Consider the following 24756-nt stretch of genomic DNA (forward strand, 5'->3'; position numbering starts at 1 on the left):
GAGGAACTTTCGGTGTCTCTTTAGAATAGGGATGTGTCCCAGCACGTGCTGGAGGGTGACCATCTGGAACTTCTGTGCCTTGATGTATTTGTTTAGTCGTCGCAGGTCCAGGATGGGACGCCATCCTCCTGTCTTCTTCTTCACGAGGAAGTATCTTGAGTAAACTCCAGAGCCCCGAAGCCTCTTCGGGACGAGATCGATGGCACCTTTCCTGAGCATCGCCATTACTTCCAACAGCAGTTGAGGGACGTGATTTTCCTTCCTGGCCACGGGAGGAATGCGGGGGCACCTCTTCTGGAACTCGAGGACGTGCACCACGGGCCGGGGCGTCCAGCACCCAACGGTCGTTGGAGATGGATTCCCACACGCCGACGAACTTCGTCAGCCGGCCTCCCACCGCTTTTGAAGCGACCGCAAACATAAATACAACGTTATTGTGTTGGAAAACGCTGCAGTTTTTCTTTCCAAGTTTCTCAGGCTCCTCCGGCTCGGAGGAGCCTGAGAAACTCGAAAAGAAAAACCGCAGCGTTTTCCAACACAACCGCGTTGTGTTTCTGCCCGGGGAGCACCGGAGACCCAAAGTGAAAGCCACAGCAGGCAGAAACACAACGCAGGTGTGTTTACATGCTGCGCAGTGTTTCTGCCTACAGCTGATTTCATTTGGGGCTTTTGCAGAGCCCCAAATGGGAAATGCTAAATGCTGCGTTGTTTCTGCCTAAATCTGCTTTCCCATTTGGGGCTCTCGGGCTCCCAATAGCGACCGCAAACATAAATACAACGTTTTTAAAGCGGCGGTTTTATTTCTAAGTTTTCCAGGCTCCTCCAGCCTGGAAAACCTAGAAAAAAAACCCCAGCTAGTGCTTATTTTTTAAAAAAAAATAAATAGCACTTACCGAGATTCAGCTGCAGCTTTCCTGCTCTGGTCTCCGGTCCCGTCCTCCACGTACAGCACTAATGAAGGGAAAGTCACCCAGCGGTAGCTTTTGTTTACTACAGCTGGCTGGCTTTTCCTTCATTAGTGCTGCAAAAGCAAAAGCCAGCACAGGAGGGCATCCATTTCACAAAATGGATGCGCCCATGTGCTTGCTTTTGCAAATTTTGAGCTTGAATAGCTCAAAATTTTACATAGGAAGTTTTAAAAAAGAGAATGCTAATTTTTTTTTTTATGTTGCCTATCTATTTTTTAAATACATTTTTTTACTAGACCATGCCTTTAAGGGGTGTTGGTGGCTCACCTATTATAGTATGCATGTTTTCAGCCATTGCATAGCTCCTGAGAATATTACAAAAGAAGAAGAGCGTGCAATAAGAATACATTATATAATCAGCATGGTGTAGATTTATACAGTGTTCATTAAATGTCTGGTTTGAGTTGTTCTATACTCCATTTGTAAAGTTCAAAATATGCGTAGAATCTTAGGACACTGTTAGTCAGAGGGCAGCCATATTAGGTGAACAGCTGTGCAAATATAAGCACTCTTCAACAGTGGTCGAAGTGTACGAATAGAAGTAATGGAACTATGTTCCCTGCTGGCCTGCACCCACTCCCTACAAACTCCATCACCACACCTACACCTACACCTACACCCCTACACACACACACACACCTACACCTACACACACACACACACACAAAACCCAAATACATGCACCTGCTGTTTAAGGGAAGGTTCAGTGTAATGCACTGAAAGTGCAAGTTTCAACTTCTTCCTACACTATTATTTTAAAACGAAGGGATTCCGGACCGGTTTCTTTATAAAATAAAGTATAGGAACAGTAAAACTTAATTTTAAAAAGTAGAGGAGCACCGCTCCCTCTCACTTCGACCACTGCTCTTCAAAGGAGCAGAAACAAGAATATGGTAGTGAACGTGGTTGTGGTGAGAAGCAAAAATTTGAGCGGAGGAGCGGGACAGACATTCAGCAGATGAGCTAAAGGAGTCAGTGAAAGATGGAATGTTAGCAAAAGTAAAGAAAATGACATTGTGCCTCATTACCAGTTTGGCGGTACCCCGCCCGTGCAATTTGTAGGTTGCCGTCGAACTTGTATCACTGTTCCGCTGCCTGATATACGTTGCCACTGAGACATTACAACCCGGGATGTCAGGCAGCGGAAAGTGTAAGTGCCAGAGGACTCCACGAGAATGGGTACACGGAAGCACCTGCACCGTTTTTAACGGTGCCGGTGCTTCCGTGAAAACCATGCCAGAAGGGGCCGGTGCTCTTGGCAGGTCAGACCTGCCGGAAGCAACGGCCACTGCCGGCATATTTGTAGTCTGGCTGTCTGGAAAGGGTGCCGGTAAGCTCCTACCAGCACCCTTATTTCCAGATCGCCAGACTTATAATGAGGCCCATTGAAAATAAGGGCCAGTAAAGCCCACATTAGCAATAGACTAAGCAGAGATCAGAAAACGAGGAGATTAAAGAATATGAGAAAACGGAAGAGAGATAGATCAAACAGATATGAAGAATAACATTCTCAGCTCATATGGTATTTTTTTAAGTGTTACTGTAGAAACAGTAGTCGTCCATAAAAAAAAACACATTTTTGTTAGGCGTTTTCTTTTTTTTTTTTTAGATGGTAGGCATTTGCTGCAGTCTTTCAGGGCACTATCCGTACAAGAGACAATATTAAATAGAGCAACCATTTACATGGGCGAGGACTAACATTCTGAATGTATATTTATACAATAAAACCTTTTCAGACAATCCAAGTGGTGAGTAACGGACAAGAGAGTTGAAAAAGACGCACCATCATACAGAAACCTTACCTGAAAACAAGACATGCACATGGTGATCGAGACATCCGGAAGCAGCGATCTGTAGTACTGCCATTGTAAGGGTTTTACCCAGCGTTTAATCATAACATCCCTCCTACTCATTGTCCGGAGAACGGAGCGACTGACTACCACGGGCAGAAACTCAGATCCTCCTTGCTGCATAAAGAACCATCAGTTAGTAGCTTGAAGACTTATTACGTTTATTTGGTAGACGATTATGTACCAACTTTGTAATTTACCACAAAAAGCGTAAAAGCATGGTAAAGGAGAAATGAAATTATTCAGATCTAATACTGTGTAATAACTATTTAAGCAAACAGAATGCCATCCCGCATCTATTCCTATGTAGTTTACTTTCATCTATTGGTTTTGCAAATTGTAGGTTTGCGTATAGTGAAGTGAACATCTATTTGCAGAAGAACTTTATTTTCCAAGACTGACTTGTGATAAACTCACACAAGAGAGGCAGGACACGGGTTGAGAGGGACACTGGAAGCATGAGGGAAGGCTGCCTCCAGACCATGGGGGGGGAGGGGTACAGTGTCGGAGTGCGTAGTCAGCAGGTATTAGGGAGAACCAGAGTATCCGATCACCAGAAGCTTACAGCAGTTGATAAGGGAAACTGAAGGCACACAGAGCATGAAGGGAGAGCAGAGAGAAGGAACATCACAAAAGAGTGGCCTATGGAAGCCATGGCAGGATCAGGCAGCTGGCATTACATGGCTGCCTGATCCCAAGATGGTTGAGTCCCTTGAAAATGAATCATGCACACACTACTAGGTGCACATGGTAGGGAGGAGGACTCATCAGTCATCGACAAGTGCCTAGAAAGATCACTAACAAGGGCTACGTGCCCTAGTCACGCCCTAATCATTACAAACCTCTCACAGGTTTGTGCTGGTTGCAAAAAGCCGTTTTATCGCGATCAAGCACTCTTCTGTGTCAGTTCATTATCAAAATAACATTAACTCAGGCCATCATCCTACAGCCTGCTTATAAAAGACAAGACTCATGGGTTCCATGTAATAATGTTGGCACAAAAATCTCGCCATGCAAAAATATCGCCGACAAATTGCCGTTTTTTGTGGCGAAATTATTGCATGGAACATGCGGGGGACACCCCCGCAACCCCTAAACTTTTTTTTTAAAATTTGTTTTATTTAAAAAAATATATTTTTTCCCCTGTCCCCATATATATGGTCACCCAAATAATATCGCCATGACATTTTCCCAGCGATATTATTTACGGCGGCCATATATATGCGGATATTATTACCCGATACCGACTCGTGCCCCTGGAGGCAGTATTAGCAAAGGTACAGAACCACAAGACTGTCATTAGCAAGTTTTTTCTCGAATTCGCTAGTAGAAAGGCTGAGAAGCTGCGAGTAACTCCACACACACCACCATTCCCAAGTGGATCAGAACCTGTTCCTAACTTGTAGCCACCAAATGTGTACAACACTAGCCTTTTAAACATGTAGACCCGGCAAAAGTTCAGTTTTAATAGCTATGGAGGTCCTCTACTAGGCAGAACAGGGGCTAAATACTCCTACTGCACAAAGGATGTTTCAAATTATTGAAGTCTAAGCAGATCAGGGCAACATACTTGGTGGAACCCTGAATTTGAGTAGCTAAACATGGGATGGTGCTATACAGTAGAAAATGAATGAGGATTACAGGGTGGCAGCACTGGTAGAAGATCAGCAGGAGGTGCTAGAGGATACTGTGAGGATCCAGGAATGAGAGGCGGACACAGGGACACATGTTTTGGGTGTAAACATTTATTGAAACACAAAAGGGGTTGGAAAATTCCTCTCTGCCTCTACACTAAGAGATATTTCCCTACCTAACACAAAACTAAGGGTATGTCCATTGTCAAGATGCCCAAAGCAAAATGTCCTGTGTCCAACTACTATTCTGGTCCTCACTTATTAAATTAACTCTAAGGTGAAAAGGGTCATGTATTTGGCGGTGAAAGTGCACACATGTTCAAGTTCAAAAGGGAAGGCGTAACTCCCAACAAAAAAAGTTCACAATGGATATGGTTCACAGTTCCAGGGGATTGTTCCATGCCCCTATGATTCCTCTTCACTGTCCTTTACACTTTTATAGACATCAATTTCCTTGAGTTTCTCTTGTTCAACAAAACAACTGGTATGCAAAACAACTTGACAGTTGGATTTAATCTTGGTAGGATACCTGGTTTACCCTTCTGCCAGGTTTCTTCTCCTCTTTGAGATGCCTTCAGTTCAATCTTTGGCTATTCCTGATGTATCCTATCAGGATGTCCTCATGTGATGTACTTTACACACTGTTCAACTTGACCTTGCCTGATATACTCACCTGCCAGTACTTTCTCAAATGAACACACTTAGACTTGTGGTTTCGCAAACGTTTACGAGGAGAAGGGGTCTCTTTCCCTCCTCTTAGCCTCTCTCAGGCTTTGCTCCCCTTATGTACAGGTCTCAGACTCATAATGGTTATGATTTTACAAAAGTTCAGAAGGGGAGGGCTTTTCCTCTTCCCTTCTTGAAATCTCTCTGGCTTTGCCTCCCTTGGGTGCAGGTCCTAGACTAGCTACTAATCGCGAATAATACCTTCTGCAAAAATTTCACGAGGTGAGGGGTTTACTTCTCCTCCCTTGACCACTCTCGTTCTTTCTCATATGTTTAATTCACTTCTATTTGCCTTCAGTAGGCTTTACGAAGTGCCCCGGTATCCCTGCTTCCTTTGAGTGGATTCACTGCCTCACTATGGCGTGGGTTGTTTCTCCCGCAGCAAGCCTACAGTGGCTCTTCAGCATCCTGTGCCTTTTTGCCAGGTTTGCCGCCTATGCAAAGTGGCTTCTGTGCCTCTTGCAGTTCCCATTCACCTGCTCTGGGTGTCTTTGGGCTCGAATGGCATGGAGACTGCCTTTCGGTACTGGCGTACGCCAGGAAGCCTTTTTCCCTCTTCCTCTGGTGGCTTCCCTCCTGCCTCTGCGGACCATCTCCTGCAGTCTGTTCTCCTCTGTCCCTTCTGCGAGCCTGTCAGCTCCAGGGACCTCACACCAGCCCTGCAGTCTCTCTGGCATACTGCTGGTGCCATTGGCATAGCAGGGGCCCCCGTAACCCCCACGGTGCTGGGGGCCCTGCCACACCAGGTCTGGGGGGGGCTCCGGCCCAGTCCTCACCCATCAGGGTGATGGCTGGGCAGGGGCCTGCAGCGCGAGAAGGAGGCGCTCAGTAGGGGTTGGAGCTGACTGACATGTGGCACGTGTCACATGCCACGTTCAGCTCAAAACCCTTCTCCTCTGGTTTCCTCGCGGCTCATATACATAAACCAGGAAGCTCTCCCATCTTCCTGGTTTCTGTTTGTGAGAAGCACAGAGCAACCGAGGGTGGCCTGAAGTGACAGACTGAAGCTGGAAAAACTGGTAAAAAGGCTTTTTGAATTTTATTAATGTGATGTGTATTTTGCATGCGTGAAGAGCATGTCAGATGTATGTATGTACTATGGGTCAGTGAGTGGTGGGTGAATGAGAAGAAATGTGATACTGTGTGTGTTTGAATGTTCTGGATGGGTGGGTGGGTGTCTGTGTTGGGAATGCAGTGAGAGTGGATGCAAGAGAAGATGTATGAGTGAGTGTCTGGTGGGTGAATGAGTAGTAATGTGATAGTGTGTGTTTACATTTTCTGGGTGGGTGGGTGCCAGTGCAAGTGTATGTGAGAGAAGGTATATGGGTCAGTGACGTTTTCGCTCCTCCATAGATCTCATTAGAAGGAGATTCCCATATGGTCTCATACACTAAACATCCTACCTACATGCCCCTTCTGATTTTCATCAGGATAGAGGAATAATTTAGCAGAGCAAACCTCAATTCGTCTCCACAGGAGAGGAGGAGAAACATTGTTAACTCTCTTTCTCTATGGGACATGACATAAATGGCAAAGTGGTGGGGAAGCTTATCTGTAAATCTAAATAGATTATTGCCATGTTCCTCCCCTGCACTAGAAAATCTTAGGGACAGAAAACATAACTATTTATTTCCACATCATTCCTCATGGGGAAAATGGCCTGTGAGGTCAAAACATGGAAGGTAACCCTCATCCTATACACTCATTCCATTTAAAGAAAACCCAAATGTTGTTTCCATAGATTTTGATGAATCTTGGTGGGAATGTATGCTTATGGGCGAAAGCACTAGCCTGTGTTTGGAAATGCTCAAATTTATTGAAGCAATTCTACAAAGAATAAAAGAATTTAATTTGATCTACACCAAGGCAAAAGAATATTATGCTTTGGCCGGCTATAGGTGGACATTGTGAACCCTTGTTTAACTCTTTGTTTGACAACATTGGATATTAACCGCCCTCTTGGACACTCCCTTGTTGTTTAATGATGTGAAGATTGTACTGGAATGTAATGTAAATGGTTAATATAATTTAATTGGTAAAGGTGAATCTTGGTTTGCTGATTTTGTTTTAAACCAATAAACATTCATTAAAAAAAGAAATGTTTCCTAGGTGGTTGTGGGGTCCATGGTCTCCCAACCAACTCTGATATTGTGGTCTTGACCCAATGAAGTGGGGTTGATCGATCTCGGTCTGTTGGGTAAACAAGCCACTAGTGGAAAAGATGTTAGTCCACTTTTTCTTTAGATTTAACAACCGGGGGTCTATAGCTTACATTCTTTAACTTACTACTTGTGTGGGATCCCACGTTTGTGTCAATTGAGCCCAATCCTACTCCTGACACCATATACGAGGAGCCAGAAATGAGCCGTGGACATAGTGGAGTCATGTTTTGGCTATACACCTTTATTGAAACACAAAAGGGGTTGATCAATGCCTCTTTGTCCCCTAAGAGGTATTTCCCTACCTAACTCAAAGCTAAGGGTCTGTCCGTCGTCAAGATGTCCAAAGCAAAATGTTCTGTGTCCCAAGTACTATTCTGGCCCTCACATTCTAACAAAATTAACTCTAAGGTGAAAAGGGTAATGTCCTTGGCCTTGAAAGTGCACAAATGTTCAATTTCAAAAAGGCGTAACTCCAACATAAATGTTCCCAATGGATAAGGTTCACATTTCCAGGGGATTGTTCCCTTCCCTTATGATTCCGCTGCAATGTGCTTTAGACTTTTGTAGATATCAGTTTCTTTGAGTTTCTCTTGTTCAACAAAACAACTAATATGTAAAACAACTTGGCTGTTGTTTTTAATCTTTGTAGGATACCTGGTGTACTCTCCTTCCAGGTTTCTTCTCCTCTTTGAGAGGACTTCAATTCAGCCTTTGGCTATTCCTGATGCATCCTTATCAGGACTTCCTGACTTTACACACTGTTCAACTTGACCTTGCCCTCTGCTGCCAGGGCTTTCTCATATAAACATACTTGCAACTTGAATCTGCCTGGTATACTTCAAACCTGTGGTTCCGCAAGTGTTCATGAGGTGAAGGGCTCTCTTGCTTTCCCCTTAACCTCTCTCGGCTTTGCTCCCTTTGTGTACGGATCCCAGAATCATAACGGTTATGGTTTCACAAAAGTTCACAAGGTGAGGGGTTTTCTTCTCCCTCCTTGTCTTCTCTCTGGCTTTGCCTCCCTTGGGTGCGCATCCTAATCTCGCTAATATGGTTCTGCAAGGCTTGCCGAAGTGCCCTGGTGTCCCAGTTTCCTTTGGTGGACTCACTGGCTCTCTATTGTGTGCATCGTCACTCCCGTGGTAAGCTTGCACCTGCTCTCCGACGTCCCATGCCTTTTCTCTGGGTTCACCGCTTCCGCTCCATGGCTTCTGTGCCCCATGCGGGTTCCAATCACCTGCTCTGGGTGTCTTCGGGCGTGGGTGCAGCCTTTCGCTAGCGGCGTATGCCAGGAAGCCTTTCTGCCTCTTCCTCTCGTGATGTCCCTGCCACTGTGTACCATCTCCTGCAGTCTGCTCTACTCTTCTGTGAGCCTGTCGACTCCACTGACCTCGCACCAGCTCTGCAGTTCCTCAGTCAACACAGAGGACTAAAGCTCTCCAACAAGCATCTCTCAGCTGCAGTGGTAGTAGATTCTCCCAGCAGTCCCCAGTTCTCCACCTGCTGTTGGGGTGCAAGGATTACCCCTTCACATCCCTGGGATAGCAGCCGAAGGCCCCTTCTTCTGCTACAAACGAATCCTGCAGTCAGGTCTTCCAGGGAGGGCATTTCTCACAATTCCTGAGTCTTGCCTTGCTTTTATACTGGCTCTGGCCAATAGGATTTTGGGAAAGACTAGACCGCTGTATGTTGTTACATGGAATCCTCATTCCTCCATCCTTCTCCCTCGTCACAGTAATGTTCTTATAACTCCCTTGTGAGTCATTAGGGATCTTCCTCGTCACAGTACTGGGAAAGTGATCTTCATTCAGGATGCTCCTATTCTTCCTTGTCCCAGTATCTTTTAGGGGAATGGTAGGATAAGTACAACCTATGAGTCCATTATGGAAGGGATGGTTTTTAAGGTTAGAAGAAGGGGGTTCAGGGTCCATTGATAGGTAGGGATACCAGTTCTCACCCGATGATGTCGTGTCAGTCCCGTGGGGGTTGCCTCCCCCATGTGGTCCTCCCTCATATAGCCACCACCAGGGTCAGGATCAGGCAGTGGCTACATGGGGAAAGATCACAGCTGGGAAAGGAGTGATAACACCATCAGATTCATCACACCACACTGCGCCAATAGCAGTGTATGCCGGAATGCACATGCACCACCAATGATATGATATGATATGATATGATATGATATGGTATTTGTAACGTGCCTATACACATGTGTTTCAAGGCGCGACGAGGCAGGGAGGGGGGGACAAGGGGAGACAGACAACGATCTTACTAGGCCAGGTGTCATTCAGATCGCGCAAGTGCAGGGGTGGGGGAGGGGGAAAAGTGCAAGGGGAAGGGGAGGGGGGAAGTGCAGTACAAGGTAAGTGGCGTAACGTAATAAATAAATAAATAAATAGGCCCAGCTGGTGGCAAGTGTGAGGTAAGTGCAGAACAAGTGCTGGGGGAGGGGGGGGGGGCTGTAGGGATACAGAGACAGTCCCGCAGTGCAAAGGGGTTCCAGGGCATCAGTGCAAGTGGAGAGTGGCAGGGCCCAGGGCCGAGGCCGTTTAGAGTGGTCCAGTTGCAGGATCAGTGCAGTTTCAGTGAGGAATTAAATTAGCTGTTCAGCAGGGGAGAGGGAGAGAGAAAGCAGAAGCAAAGAGGAAGGTTTTGAGGTGCTTCCGGAACCGGTGATGGTTCTCCTCAAGTTTCAGGGAGGCAGGAAGGCTGTTCCAGAGGGAGGCCCCTGCCGCGGAGAGAGATCTACCCCCAGCTCGTTGCTTCGAGAAGCGGCTAACCCTGAGGGAATTGGAGGCGGATGAGCGAAGGGCTCGGGAAGGAAGATATTTGGGAAGAGAGAGTTGAAGGTATTTAGGACCCAGGCCCCAGAAGGCCTTGTGGACAATGCAGAGGGTTTTGAACTTTATCCTCGCAGCCACTGGGAGCCAGTGTAGACATTTCAGTCCTGGAGAGATACGGTCCCTGGGCTTGAGGCCAAGGACAAGTCTCGCAGTTCTGTTCTGGATGAGTTGCAGAGGGCGGAGAGTGGAGGCAGGCAGATTAAGATAGAGGCTGTTACAGTAGTCCAGCTTCGAGAGAACCAGGGCTCGGGAGACAGTGAGCTTCTGGGGGAAGGAGAGGAAGGGAAGAATACCTCTGAGGAGGTGCAGCTGGTAGTGTGACCTCTTGGCGACGTCAGAAATATGAGGAGAGAAGGAGAGAGTGTGGAGTCGAAGATGACCCCAAGGTTTTTTGCCTTGCAGGTAGGAGCAGGGAGGGGGCCAAGGGAGGCAGGCCAGAGAGCTACAGGGAAGGAGGGAGTGGGAGTACCGATGAGTAGGATCTCAGTCTTACTGGCATTAAGGCAGAGGTCATCGGCGGCACACCATTCTTGGATAGCAGACAGACAGTCAGAGATGAGGGAAGGAGAGGGGGAGGCTGAGGGTAGCCTGAAGATGAGTTGGGTATCGTCCGCATAGCACTGGAAATTAAGGCAGAGAGCGGCAATGCGGTGGGCAAGGAGTGCCAGATACTGGTTGAACAGCCAGGGAGAGAGATTAGATCCCTGGGGGACACCAGAGGTGGAGAAAAAGATGTCGGAGAGGAAGGACCCCAGTTGGACCTGGGAGGGTCGATTTGAAAGGAAAGAGGTCAACCACGCCAGAGCCTGACCAGTGAAATAGCAAGCAAATAGCACCTTTATAATTATCACAAGGGGGCCCCTTCCTCCACCGACCTTGCACCCCCAAAGTGCAAAATATATCCAAAGCCCAGAATCAATTATCCATGCCAGCACCTCTCTAACACACAGTGCTGGAAAGGTAACTTAACTGTTTATCCCTCGAGAATTCATGGAATGATTACAAGGCAGGGTGTATATTGTTACATCAGCAAAATGCATTACTCTAAGGACCTCTGTACCGTGTTCTCCAAAGGCCAACAATTGAATGTTGCGTCCATGCAAGTCAGTTCCTTATAAAAGTTGGACAGTCTGCCTTACATGCAGGGTCCCTCAGAGATCAGCATCAACAGGGAAGAATGAAGTCTGATACTTCCTCAAGGTTGAACCCGTCTGTGTGTCCTGGGGGGCCCTATTAACTGCAGGTAGAAACAGGATCTCAACGCTGCCATTGTGTTTTGTGCTATTTAGCAGAGTCGGACCACATGGTCCCAATGAGTTCCTGCCACTCCATGTCTGTGAATGCTTCACTGTCCAATGCTGAGGAGTTGAACTCAGGTCTGCACCTTAGGGGAAGGCACGAGGAATAAAGGTCTTTGGAGAGAGGCCGAAGCTTGCATGCAGACGCTTATTACCAAGCAACAGGATAAAAAAAACTGCAATTTGGAAAAAATAACAAGTGTCACTGCCATGAGCATAACTCTCACCCAGTGCAAGATTTTGCGCTGGGTGAGAGTTGAGCTGTGAATTAGTCAAGCTTCAAGTCAGTTAACCAATTCTGAATTTGGGCATCCTTGGTGGGGTTTTCTAGAAGAATTGACTTTTTTGGGCAGAGCTTCACATAGGTACTTGACATTAAGGTTTGGAAGAGAGATGTTGAGTGGCTGTCAAGACACCAGAAGGCGTTAAGGCCTGTTGATAGATGTTGCTGACACCAACTCAGAATTTGTTTATTCGATTGTAAAAACAATAAAACGTATGCACAAAGTCAAAATAAGACTTTTCGAAAGAAACATCATACACATAAAACTGGCACCCGATTTCCATCTTAAACCTCAATTGATTTTGCGAATTAAACTCAATGAATGTTGAAGCAACTGATCTTTAGGTAAAACTGCGCGTTATCTGTGTATTGGTGTATCGTGACCGCTGTGTTAGCGAGAAGTTCTCCTAGAAGTGCCACGTAGAGGTTGAAGATGAAGGTGGGTTAGGATGGGGTGTCTGGATGAGTTGGTCTTTGTTGGATAGGTGGAAGGCAAACCACTGCAGGATTATTCAGTCAAATACCATGCACGTGGAGAAGATGTTAAAGAGTGCTTCAAAGTCAGCAGAAAGAAAGGCAGAAGAGCTGTCAAGTAGGACAGGTAAACAGACACAGAGGCTGAGTAGGCTGAGTAAGCAGGGACCTTCTTTGTCCATGATGTGTAAAGCATCATTCTTAACTTGCATGGTGGCATTCAATGTGAAGCATCATTGTCGGAAACAAGATAGTTAGTCCTGTAGGAGATTGTGCTGAATCCTCAATCCAAGCAACTGGATTGCGAGGGGATTCGCAATCACTTTGATGAGGAAAGGGAGATACATGAAGGGGTAATAGTTGGCCAGGTCATCAGGGACAAGTGCGAGTCTCTAGAGCAGGCGTAGGATCTATCCCCTTTTCAGTACCTTTGGGGACATGCCTTGTATTGGGGATGCATTGATTCGGTTGAGAAGCTGGCGAGTACCTCAACCTGGGATGACCTTCACAATGGTATAGGGGAGGATGCCCCCTTTAAAGGCGATGGGTTTGTGGTCTAAGAGTACTGGTAAATCTTCAAGAGTAATTATCCTGAACTCAGTACATTGTGATACATTGCAGGCAGGTCTGGATGGGATGTCTTAGATGTGTTTGGAACGGTTGACATGTTGCCATCTTGCTTGTGAAGAAGTTGTTGATGAAGTTGCATTTGCTGGTGCTTTGCATGATCTGGCAGGGGGATGATGAAGGGTTTCACAGCTTGGAAGATCACTTTGCTCTTCTGGATGCTGGATGTTATGTAGAAGTCTGCGTTGGTGTCATGACCACTATTAAGGGCCACAAGTTGTGCCACAAGCAAGCACCCACAATAGCCCTAAGGGCCTTAAAACTTCCGCAAAAGGGCTCCTGGCGCCAGGCTGTGATATTCTAAATCTCTGGACTGAAAGAGAGCCCAATTCTTTTATTAACACATTTATTTTATTTTTTTATAGGTTCACTGTAAAGGATACGTCTTCCAGGCCGATGCTCAAATCTTCCATACCAGGACGTGCACTTCAATACATTTGAGGTAAGTACTATGACTCTGTGTTGTCTATTAATTCGACACTTTGTTGGCTACTGTCTCTTACACAATCCTTTTAATCAGATCAATAAAATAAGAAAATATGTTTCTCTTTTTTTTTTTTTTGTTTATTAACCCAATTTGGGTTTTTTACAAAATCGAAGTGCCATGGCGAACTGTATTTCATCTTATCGAGGCTACTCAGGACATCACTCAAAGGTCCGCAGGTCCGTTTTAACGTTCAGGTTCGGGCGTCAGCTTTGACGAAATGGAAGAAGCGGGGCCAAGAGCACTTGCTTTCGCAAGGGCTACTTCGAGAACTTTGGCTGCCGCTCTAGACCATCTCGTAGAATCGCCCGCAATCAGTCAAAACCATATTGTTTCTTCATCAAGTGTCGTAGGGCAGGTGACGAGTGGTGCCAGGTGAGCCCGCCTTTCTGCCGCGAGTCCTGCGCAGGAGGTGAGGTGATGTCAGACTGACTCTATTTGGTCAGCTAGGCCACAAACCCGGCAGTTTGATGTTTCTGTAAGTGCTCTGGTGGCCAGGATTTCTCTAGTGTGAAGTAGGTTTAAGCGGGCCCGCATAAGTAATTTTCTCAGCTTTTTCTCAGGGAATTTTTCACAGTATCTAAGTGGGACCTTTGGCCGGTTGTGAGTAGGTGGCAGATCTTTTAGAGATTTATACTGGAGTATTTTTTCGTTGGTATGTATCCAGTCTTGTTGTGAAAGTTTTAGCTTGACTCGTCCAGGGTTTGAGATGAGGAGGTCTTCGCTGCAGAGGACTTCATCTAGTTTTTCCTCAATTTTTTTTGCCCAATTCATTAGAGGTAAGCAGGTTCCTTTGTTCAATTCAGCTTCTACTATTCGAAAGATCGGGAGGGTGTCAGAAGTTCATTTTTTTCTGTAGAGTAGAATTGCACTTTGGAGTACTACCGATGCTAGTGATTGGAGGCCAAGGTCGCGACGAATGGCTGGCATGGGGCTGAAGCTGGAAGACCCAAAACCGATTTCCAAAGATAGCCTTCAAGTCTCGACCAGAATTCCTCAGGTAGGTTTAGATTGGCTGCCATGCCGTATGTTATTGCAGGGACTACCTTGGTTTTATAGAATTGTAGTACAGGTGTCCATGAGAACTTGCCGAATTTTCTGTCTACTGCTCGAGATTGGGCTGTTAGGTTTCTCATTTTTGTCCATAGTGAGGCTTGAAGTGATTTTTCATTCAGAGAGTTGTCTAATTGCACGCCCAGATATTTAAATTCATCGACCACTTCGATTTTGTTTCCTCAAGGAACCAGCTGGGACTTATCTTGGCTTTTTTTGCGTTTTTTGAGAAGGACAAGATTTTCGTTTTGTTTTTGTTAATTTGGAGGTTGTTTTCTTCCATGTATTTGGGCAGATTTGTTATTTGTCTTTGGAGGCCAATCGCAGTCTGGTTCATCAAGATCAGGTCATCTGCGTACCAGAGTCTTGAGACTTTCGATGTTCCCACTTGAGGGGGAAAAGATCTTAGTGTTTTTTCCGAGTCTTGGAAGTCCCCGATGAAGGCAATAAACAGGGCTGGGGCCAGGGGGCAGCCCTGTTTTACAACGCGTTCTGTGAAGATCTGATCCGAAGGTACTCCTTGCTGGTTTAGGCGGACTCTGAGCGAAGTGGTTCCGTGAAGTGCCATTATCGGTGCAAGAATCGGAGCCGGACATTTCCAGGTAGATAGCTTTTTCCACATTTTTCCCCGATCTACTAAGTCAAAGGCCTGGGAAAGGTCCACCATTGCCATGTGGACCTTCGGTGCTCCTCTCTTTGCTTTTGCTTTGATTATGTTCAAGATTAGCAGATTGATCGCCGTCCCAGCTCCCTTCTGGAAGCCTGTTTGGAAGATGTCTGCTGCCGGGGAGGAGCTTGCCCAGTCCTTAAAGCAGCGTAGTAGCAGCGACGCATAAATCTTCCCTATGATATCAAGTAAGACTATGGGTCTGGAGTTGGCCGGGGTACTTCTGTCGCCTTTTTTGTAGATGGGCACCAGTACTGCCTCTGTCCAGGTTTTGGGAATTTGTTTGATTTTTTGGGCTTGATTGAATATTTCACCAATAGCTCGTGCCCACGCCAGTGGATGTTTCTTCAGGTCGGTATTTGTCAGGCCGTCTGGCCCCGGGGCCCTCGAAGATTTGAGATTCATGATCACTTCCCTAATGTTGTCGGTAGATGATAAGGGGATCCATGGATAATCAGGGAGAGCTGCTCGTGACAGAGATGAGGTCGAGGGACTGCGGTATAGCTCCGTGAAATGCTGGATCCACTTTTGCTCAGGGACGCAGCTAGAGAGTGAATTTGCCCTTTGTCCATTTATTGATTTTAATAGCGACCAAAAGTCACGAGCGTTTCTTGTAGCCCAAGTGTGTAGCATTGCTTCGGCATCGTTCTGGTACATTTGCAGTCGCTGCTGTTTTAGCCACGTTTTGTAGAGCCTACATTCTGATAGATATGCGGTCCAGGTTTCTGTGGAGTCTGTTTTTAGAGCCATTTTTTTTAGTTTGTTTACTCTCTGCCTTTTTGTCGCCACCTCTTTATTGAATGAGTGCGTGTGCGTGGGCTGACCGGGATTTTTCCCCGCAAAGTTCACTTTGTGGGGGGCCAGGAAGGAGACGTACTCTGGTCTTTTGTCGCATTTCTCATCCATTGCTTGAGCAAATTTCATGGAAATATTGGACGCAAAGGATCTTACATTGTCGGATGTTAGGCGAAGTCTGTTTTGTCGCAGGTTTGACTCAATGGCTGCTGGGTAAAGAGATCTTGTTACAGCTGTCCCTTTCCATGACATTTTGAGAAGATTGTGATCACTTTCCTTTGTTTTTATAACTGTGAAGTCGCTGAAATAAGGTATCAGCCCTTCTGTGATAAAAATATAATCCAGAGTGGCGGCCAAACTCAATCTTTCCGACTTTGGAATTCGGGACCCTTGGTCTCGAAGAGATGAAACGTTATGGAACTTTCTCATTTTCATTAGGAGGCACCATGCCCGTCCTCTTTCATCCATCGTTGATTTGGGACTTTGTTCGTCTTTCATTTTTCCTTCGCATTTGGCGTTCAGGTCGCCACAGATTATGATATTTGGAACTTTTCGCTCCACCATCAGGTCATCAATTTGGTTGGAAACCATGGTACAGAACTCAGTAGTGCTAGTTTTAGCCGGGTTCCAGTACACATTTATTATGCCTAGTTCCGAGTTTATCCAAACGTCTCTGATTTGATCTTGGTAGAACCATGAAGTCAGCGTAGTTAGCATTCCGTAGGCCTCTGCTATTTTTCCCTTGGGTGTGATCCCAGAGCCTAGACGGATTGCTGTTAGTACGCCTCCAGAGGGGCGGCCTAGGATAGACTTGGATGCTGCAGCGGCTTCTATTACATAGCCGTCCATGGAGGGCTTATGAACCAACCATGTTTCTTGTAAGCATATCAGCTCGAAAGTGCTCAGGTTTACATCACTTGGCGTAGTTAGGTGCCGGTACGCTCTCGTATTCCAGGATGCCATGTGGAGGGTGCTCTTTGTTCGAAGATTTGAGGGACCGGTATTGAGCTTCTTTGTGGAATTCGGTCCCTGTGTTTGTTGCTATTTCTTTTGGTTTCGAGAGAAGGTGTCCGTGATCCATCTCCATGGTTTGGGTGCAGATGGCGCAATCAGTTCTTTTCTGGATCTAATCTCTCTTGTATTTTCAGTCCTACACTCTCTTTGATCTCTTTTCTCCTGATTTTCTTGGGTTTTTAATGTAACATGGTTTTTGCCTGGACTGGTAATGGGTGGAGTAGTTCGGTTATATCGCCATCGCTGTTCGGTGCCATATGTCAGGTTTTCACTTCTCGGGGTCTTCTGTGCGTATCTTTCTCTCTGTCGTTCCATGCCCTGGTTTGAGCATTCCCTTTAGTCTCTCATTCTGTCAGGATTGTCCTTTGGTGGCTTCTGGAGGAGATGTAGTTTGAGGCCCAGTTTGTGAAGGTCTTTTTGGACTTCCGTTGTGAGCTCCATCACTACTTTACTTCTTACGTGGAGGTAAGCTTTCGCTCTATGTTCACGATGGTAAGGTTCGACCAATATTAAGTCGTCCGATCTTAGGTGACAGAGCTTGTCTATTTTTCCCAGTCTATTTAAGACTGTTCTGCGATTTAGAACCAGGTAGCTGTCCTTGGCTGAAATTTGTTCCAGTTTGAAGAGTAGTGCCCTTTCGAGTTTTCTGTCTTTATTTGCGACAGCCTCCCGGAAATGTCTCGGCTCCTTCCTAGAATGAAGTCGCGGTCTATCGGCGTGATGTGATCTGTTGTATTGTTGGTCTTGATCTTTTCGTGACTCGTGTTTAAAATTTTCATTTGTATTCTTTAGATGTCTTAAAGCTTCTAGTGCAGTAGACGGGGAGTTTGAGCGTAATCGTTGGTCAGTGTAGTCGCTAGACACCTTGTCATGCTTTTTTTTCCCCCCTTCCTGGGTAGGGTCAAGATCTTTTGGGTGGATTTCTTCTGACTGTTTTGGTAGGTCACCTCGCTTCGTCGGAGATGGTGAATCTAGTTCCCTAGCATTTGAATACTGTGATATGTTTTGCAGATCTGAGGATGAGTTTGAGTCCACACTTATTCTAGGTGTGTCTGCCATATCCGTCTGCTCCAAGTTTATAGACGTTGAATTTTTAGCAGCTTCCCCTTGGTTTAGTGACATCTCCGTTCACCTAATAGAGCTCCGTGTAGGCGAAGTTTCTGGCGGTGATTCCTCCGCACATAGGAGCACGGACGCTTTAGTGCAGTTTTTTCTCTTTTCTTTCGCCTTCCCCCTGGGTAAAGACTTTGGCGGGGACAGTAGCACTGCTGTGACCAAATGCAGTTTGGTCTTTGGGGGCATTTTTGCGAAGATAGGGGCTACTTCTATGTTCTTCTCAGTCTGGGTGGTCTGTGTGGCTTTCATCAAGAGTTCTATGCTTTTGTTTGAAAGACCACCTCTCTTTTGCAGTTCTGTGGTCAGATTGTCAATTTTTTCCTCTAATTTTGCATATATGTAGTTTGAATTTCTTTCAGTGGCTGTTAGATAGCCTTCAACAAAAATGAGCTTGTCCTTTAGTTCGCTGATCATTGACGTACTGTCTTTCAAGGCCTCATGTATCGATTCATACAGCTTTACAAAGGGATTTAAGGCGATTGAGAATGCCGACATCACCGACAGAAGGTCTTTTTTCTTTTTCGAGGGAGAGGCACTTTCCGACGTGATTGATGCATTAGTAGGGCATCTGTTTTTAAGCGGGGTATTTGATTCTTTGGAACCCTGGAGTACCGTGAATCTTTCCGAGAGCCTTCTTTCTGAAGTTAATGTATTGGGATGTATTGCCTGTGGCAGATTTTCTAACATTTGATTCGGGTTTCCTTGAATATGTGGCCGGGTCCACGCGAAGTTATCTGTCTGCTGGTTGAAGCAGAATTTTTGGGTCGGCTTAGGTAAGCTTGGGGTGGTCGAAAGGTTTGGAAGAGTTGCATTTGATGTCTTTGACGGACTTGGGGGGTCTTCGACTAACTTATTGGCAAGATCTGCTTCCTTTTCAGGCGAGTCCTGTTGGCTTATTTCTTGATGTAAGACTTTTGATGGTGTTGGTCTCATTGAATCTAAGCCCCGCGATGGTGCGGTGTCAAGTTTTTCGCATGGTGGTGCCGTCTGTATTCGCCCTTGGAGAGTTGAGTCGGTTTTTCTGGCTTTGCTCGATGGTGAGTTATCTTGGATAGCCTCCAAGATTTCCGCGTCTGACAGTTCAGGTTCTTGGCCTAATTTTCTTTTATGTTGCTCCAGAAAATATTCCTTGAGAGTTTTCAGGTTCGTCGAACTCAAACTGCCTTTGTGCTCCCCTTGGGACTTTGCAGTGAATTTTTTCTGTTTCTTTGACCTAGTCTTCCCCATTGTTTGGTTCTGATTTGAGCTCCCATTATTGAACAGAGTCTTTGGGACCTGAAGTGATTTCTTCGGAGCTTGTCCCCGCTGCTCAGTGTCACTCAGCTGTGCTTCGATCACAACTGGAAGCGTGCCTACAGCCGGGTTTGGTGTACGTGTTCTCATAACTGAGTCCCGATCCTGGACTGGAGGTTCACTTGCCACTTTTGACCTTGAGATCTCGGTGTTGACTTGGGGGTCTTTGGCCGACTCAGGGTCCGTGGTGCTAGCCGCTTTTGGTTCGGCATCCACCTCTGACACCTCCGACACCTCTGACACCTCCGCTGTGTGTTAGGCGCAAAGACCTCGTCCTCCGATTGCGTGTCCCACGAGTCAATCGGACTAATTTTTCGGATGGTAGGCCTGTAATGATGCGACCCCCTTGAGAGGCCTGTGTGATGTACTTGGATCTGAACTGTAGTAGCTATGGGACGGGTGTCCGTTTGCCCAGTCTCGGCTGCTGATGGTACGCTGGCCAATGGGTCCTTTAGATTTCTCTCGGTCTTCTGGTCTGGGCTGTTTAGCTGGCGCGGTGAAGCGTACGAGCCCGCCGAAGGGTCGAGATGATCGGGGTGATTGTTCTTGTCAAGGCTTTTGTGCGGCTGATTTGGAGTCGTCGAGCCCGGCCGATCAGATCCCTGCCGCGACCGTCCTCCGACGGCCTCCGGCGAGGAATCACTCGTCGAGACGGTGATCGGACCGGGCATAGCGGACCTTCTTGCAACCGGGCTAGACAGTGTCTTCCGGCGCCCCTCCCCGCCCAGTTTTCTTTGTCCGACGGGATCCCGAGGGAGCGGGAGAGGGGAGCACGCCCGAGGAAATTTTATGCAGGTCTCTTTCCCTACTGGCGGGGGTAGCTGCTGTTGAAAGCCCTTTCTCGCATTTTCGGGCCCTATCAGGCACTTTTGTAAGGTCTTGATAGTCTGGATGTAGGTCTTGGCCTGTTTTGCTACTGCGTAGACTTCGGCTGATGTCGTCCTCCGTGGGTGATAGTGGAGCCATCTATGATGGGTGAGTAGCAGCGGGGTTGAGGGAGGCCGACAGGGTAGTATCTTACCTCCAATCCAACCCAACTCCCGACACCAGACACAAGACACACTGCTCCGCACACTGCTCCGCACACTGCTCCGCACACTGCTCCGCACACCGCGCCGCGCTCCGTGCCTGCGCGGTGCTTTTGTAGCACGTAGCACGTAGAATCACTGGTAAGCGAAGGCGGACTGGAAAGAAAATCAGAGTGTAACCAGCAGAGTCCTGTCCTCACTCCTCACAAGACACACTGCTCCGCACACCGCGCCGCGCTCAGCGCCTGCGCGGTGCTTTTGTAGCACATAGCACGTAGAATCACTGGTAAGCGAAGGCGGACTGGAAAGAAAATCAGAGTGTAACCAGCAGAGTCCTGTCCTCACTCCTCACAAGACACACTGCTCCGCACACCGCCAGTACATTTGAGGTAAGTACTATGACTCTGTGTTGTCCATTAACTCGACTCTTTGTTGGCTACTGTCTCTTACACAATCCTTTTAATCAGATCAAGAAAATATGTTTCTCTTTTTAAGATCGTGGGTTTGTCTTTCTTTGCTTGCTTCGTGTTCTCTGTTCTTATCTTATCTTTATCTACTCTCTCTTCTTTTCCTTGTTCCTCTGATTTTATTTACTTTTCCTCAGGCAGCCTCATTTTTCATTTGTGCCCCAAAAGCAACCGCTGGTTTCAGCATGTCAATCCTGTTCCAAATATTTGTTCGAAAAAATATTTTGCATGAATGTCTATGGAACCCCTTCCAGTTTTGAGCACATACGTTATTGCAGTCTCTAATTATTCACTTTACATTGGAAGAGGTGTGTTGGTAGAGGTCTCCCTCTAGACGTTACTTTATTTCAAACGTGTTCTCTCTCGCTTTAAGACTAGCTTTCTTTGCTCTTTGGGTCATCCGATTCGTGCCTCTTAGCTTTCACAACGCCACTCCCCCTTTTCTCTGTATGATCCCTCTGGTTCTATGCGAACGCGACTGTGCCTTAACTGTTGCCTTAACGAACAACGGGATTCGGCTCCACCTACCGGCCGTCATACGAAAACCCCTCCTCTCCGCCAACACGTAACTCTGAAATGCTTCGCCTTTCAGTGGGGCATCGCCTTGTTCCATCGAGCATTCATCCATTCAGTCATAGGGGAGCTGCTTCTAACTCTCGCTCTCATTCAGCGCAACGGTGCACTTACTCACGGAGTATGGAAGTCTGGATCTTTGTCCCCGATTCACAGGCTGGTGTACGGCGTCAGACCGGTTAACGCTTATAAAAGTATTTTGCTGGACAATTAGCGTACCGGCGTCACTTTCTCGCCTTTTTGAGTAGCGATAACGATCACTATGTTTTTTCTTCACTCTGCCGGCTTCTTCTAACATGGCTCGGACTCCTCCTTTCCGCAAGCGACAACGTTCGCTTATAGTTTAACCAAATTAACCTTCTTAACAGCGCAACGGCGCAACTTTGTCAGCTGATAGTCATCAGGCTCTTCAATCCACGGCTCTCTATCTCTCAATATGCCCAGCTGAGATTGTTGGTTTCCACCTCCTCCTCGTCACCCACGGTTTCCTAGGATACCAAAATACATGTCAGCTGATTAGAGGAAAGTCCATACAGGAATCACTTCCTGCTTCTATATTCAGGCTTAAATAGGGCTCCCCATTGCTTAAATAAATGTAGTAATTCCACACATTGTCACACCCCCTCTACTAAGCCCTTACGATCGGGAAGGGCTTCTGCTCTGGACAGGTAATCAGCTTAGGCCAAAAACTTTCCAGGTTTATGAATTGTTCTAAAAGAGAAGGGCTGGAGAGAAAGAAACCACCTGAGTATTCTCTGATTAGAATCTTTGAAACAAGCAAGCCAGACTAATGGAGCATGATCGGTTATTAATGTGAACTCTCGTCCTAGCAGATAATACCTTAGAGCATCAATAGCCCACTTTACAGTCAAACACTCCTTTTCGATGGTTGGATAACTTAGTTTGTGAGGTAACATTATTTCGACTGATAAATAGTTTTGGTGTTTCCTTCTCTCCCTCGTTCTGGAATAGCACAGCTCCGAGTCCCGTACCTGAAGCATCCGTGTGAAGAAAAAAAGTGGCACTAAAGTCTGGGCAGTGTAACACAGCTTTTTCGGTGAGGGCTTCCTTTAAAGTATTGAAGGCCTGCAAAGTTTCCACCGTTTCCCAAACTTTCCTTGTGGATGAGCTCTTCTTTAAGAGATCTGTGAGTGGAGAGGCTAGGGTAGAAAAGTGTGGGATGAATCTCCTATAATATCTGACAAACCCCAGGAAAGCTCGCACCTGTTTCGTGTTTCTGGGAATTTCAACTGTCTGATAGCTCTGATTTTCTCTTCCTGGGGTCTGATGATCCCTTGGCCCACATAATATCCCAAATACCTCGTATGAAACGTGGCCACATGAGTTTTCTTGGGATTTATGTGTAATCCCACCTGTTTCAGTGTTTCAAGTATTTTGCCAAGATGTTGTAGATGTTCTGTCCAGGTGTTGCTGTAAATTAGGATGTCGTCGAGATACTGTTAATGCCCCTTTATAACCAGGTTCATTAGTCACTGAAAGATTGCGGGAGCCCCATGTAACCCAAAGGGAAGCACCGTAAATTGATATAAACCAGTAGGCGTGGCAAACGCTGTCTTCTCCTTATCTGAGGGCAGTAATGGAATTTGCCAGTAACCCTTGGTTAAGTCAATGGTGGTCAGAAATCTCGCCTTACCTAGACTATTTAGCAGATCTTCTATTCTTGGCATTGGGTATGCGTCAAATTTGGAAACTTCATTTAACTTCCGGAAGTCCATGCAGAACCTCACACTCCCATCAGGCTTCGGCACTAAGACTACAGGGGAACACCAGTCACTGTAAGACGGTTCTATGATTCCCATATCTAGCATTTCCTGTACCTCTTGGTTGAAGGCTTTAATCTTTGACTCAGGTATTCGATAAGGTCTTAGTCGCACAATGGCCCCAGGTTTGGTGACTATACAATGATTAGTTAAATTAGTCTTCCCTGGTAAGGGGGAGAATATGTGTGAAAACCTTTGTATTAAGTCAGATAACTCATTTTTTTGAACAGGTGTTAAGTTTGGGTTGATGTTTAGACCCTCTAAACCGGCTTTTTCTTTTAATTGCGGAAAATGTTCTTCCATTGTCACATCCAGAGATATCATGGCCATGGCCTGGACTGGGGTTATCCATTTTTTAAGTAAATTGACATGATATGTCTGATGGGGAATTTTACTGCCCGCCTGTTTCACTCTGATACGTTATCTGACCCAGCACTTCTTGAATTTCATAAGGGCCTTTCCAGGTAGCTAACATTTTGTTCTCTGACGTAGGTACCAAAACTAGTACTTGGTCTCCTTTCTTGAAAGTACGTAACTGTGCAGTCTGATTGTAGTATTTCTCTTGTCTTATTTGCGCTTGAAGGAGATTATCCCTGGCAACACTTTGTAGTTTTTCTACCCGTTCTTGCAGCTGAGAAGCGTACTCTGTTAATGTTACTTCACAATTTGGTTGCCTCTCCCAACCTTCTTTTAACAAGTCTAACAGAGTACGAACGGGTCTTCCAAACAGTAATTCGAAGGGTGAAAACCCTGTTGATGACTGAGGGGTGTTCCTAAGCGTTATTAGAATCCAGGGAAGAACCCTATCCCAATCTTTACTCTCTGGGGAGGTCGTTTTCTTCAACATTTGTTTGATGGTTTGATTGTAACGTTCCACCAACCCATCAGTCTGTGGGTGGTACACAGCTGTTTTCAAATGGTCTATTTTTAGTGTCTCACAGACTTGTTGGAGTACCTTGGACATGAAATTTGACCCCCTGTCGGTGACAATCTCCCTGGGAATCCCAACTCGCCCAATAAAAGGTATTAGTGCGTCACAAATCTGTTGGGTATGTGTTGCTTTTAAGGGAAACGCCTCGGGGTATCTGGTGGCATAGTCCACTACCATAAGAATGTATTTGTGACCCCTCTGAGTTGGTTCCACAGGTCCCACCATATTGTTTCCTATTCTGCTGAATGGTTCCATGACTAGGGGCATAGGCTGAAGTGGTGCTTTCTTCACATTGGCCCTGTTCTTCAGCTGACATTCCTCACATGACTGACAGATCCGAACCACCTGCTGGTATACTCCTGGCCAATAGAACCTATCTAGAATCTTTCTAGTTGTCTTCTCCGTTCCCAGGTGTCCTTCACTAATTTGAAGGTGAGCGACCTCTAGTATAGTCTTATAGTACTTCTGGGGTATGAGTAACTGTTTCAGGTCCTCTCCATTCCTGGACTTGTTTAATATGTAGTATAAACCATTTTTCTTTACGAAGCGAGGTCCCTCTCCTGCTGTTTCTTCTTGGGCACGCTCTCGGGCATTTTGCAGCAAAGGATCTAGATCTTGTGCCAACCTAAAGCTGTCCCCGTCTTCCTCTAGCCTCCAATCAACTGCTACAGGGAAAACATTCTTAGCTCTCC

At 46.3% G+C, this 24756-nt stretch overlaps 1 protein-coding gene across 4 annotated transcripts in view; it reads right to left on the reverse strand.

Moving 5' to 3' along the window:
• The window catches only part of IFT122 (intraflagellar transport 122), a 1464758-nt gene that overhangs the window by 130559 nt on the left and 1309443 nt on the right, over positions 1-24756 (reverse strand). For all 4 annotated transcript variants that reach the window (XM_069643447.1, XM_069643448.1, XM_069643450.1 and 1 more), the window contains exon 28: positions 2771-2935. In XM_069643447.1, the coding sequence (XP_069499548.1) occupies positions 2771-2935 (165 nt within the window). The remainder of the gene's footprint in view (positions 1-2770; positions 2936-24756) is intronic.

The sequence above is a fragment of the Ambystoma mexicanum genome, chromosome 2p (assembly GCF_040938575.1).
Source record: "Ambystoma mexicanum isolate Mex_15411 chromosome 2p, UKY_AmexF1_1, whole genome shotgun sequence".
NCBI classification, from domain to species: Eukaryota; Metazoa; Chordata; class Amphibia; order Caudata; family Ambystomatidae; genus Ambystoma; species Ambystoma mexicanum.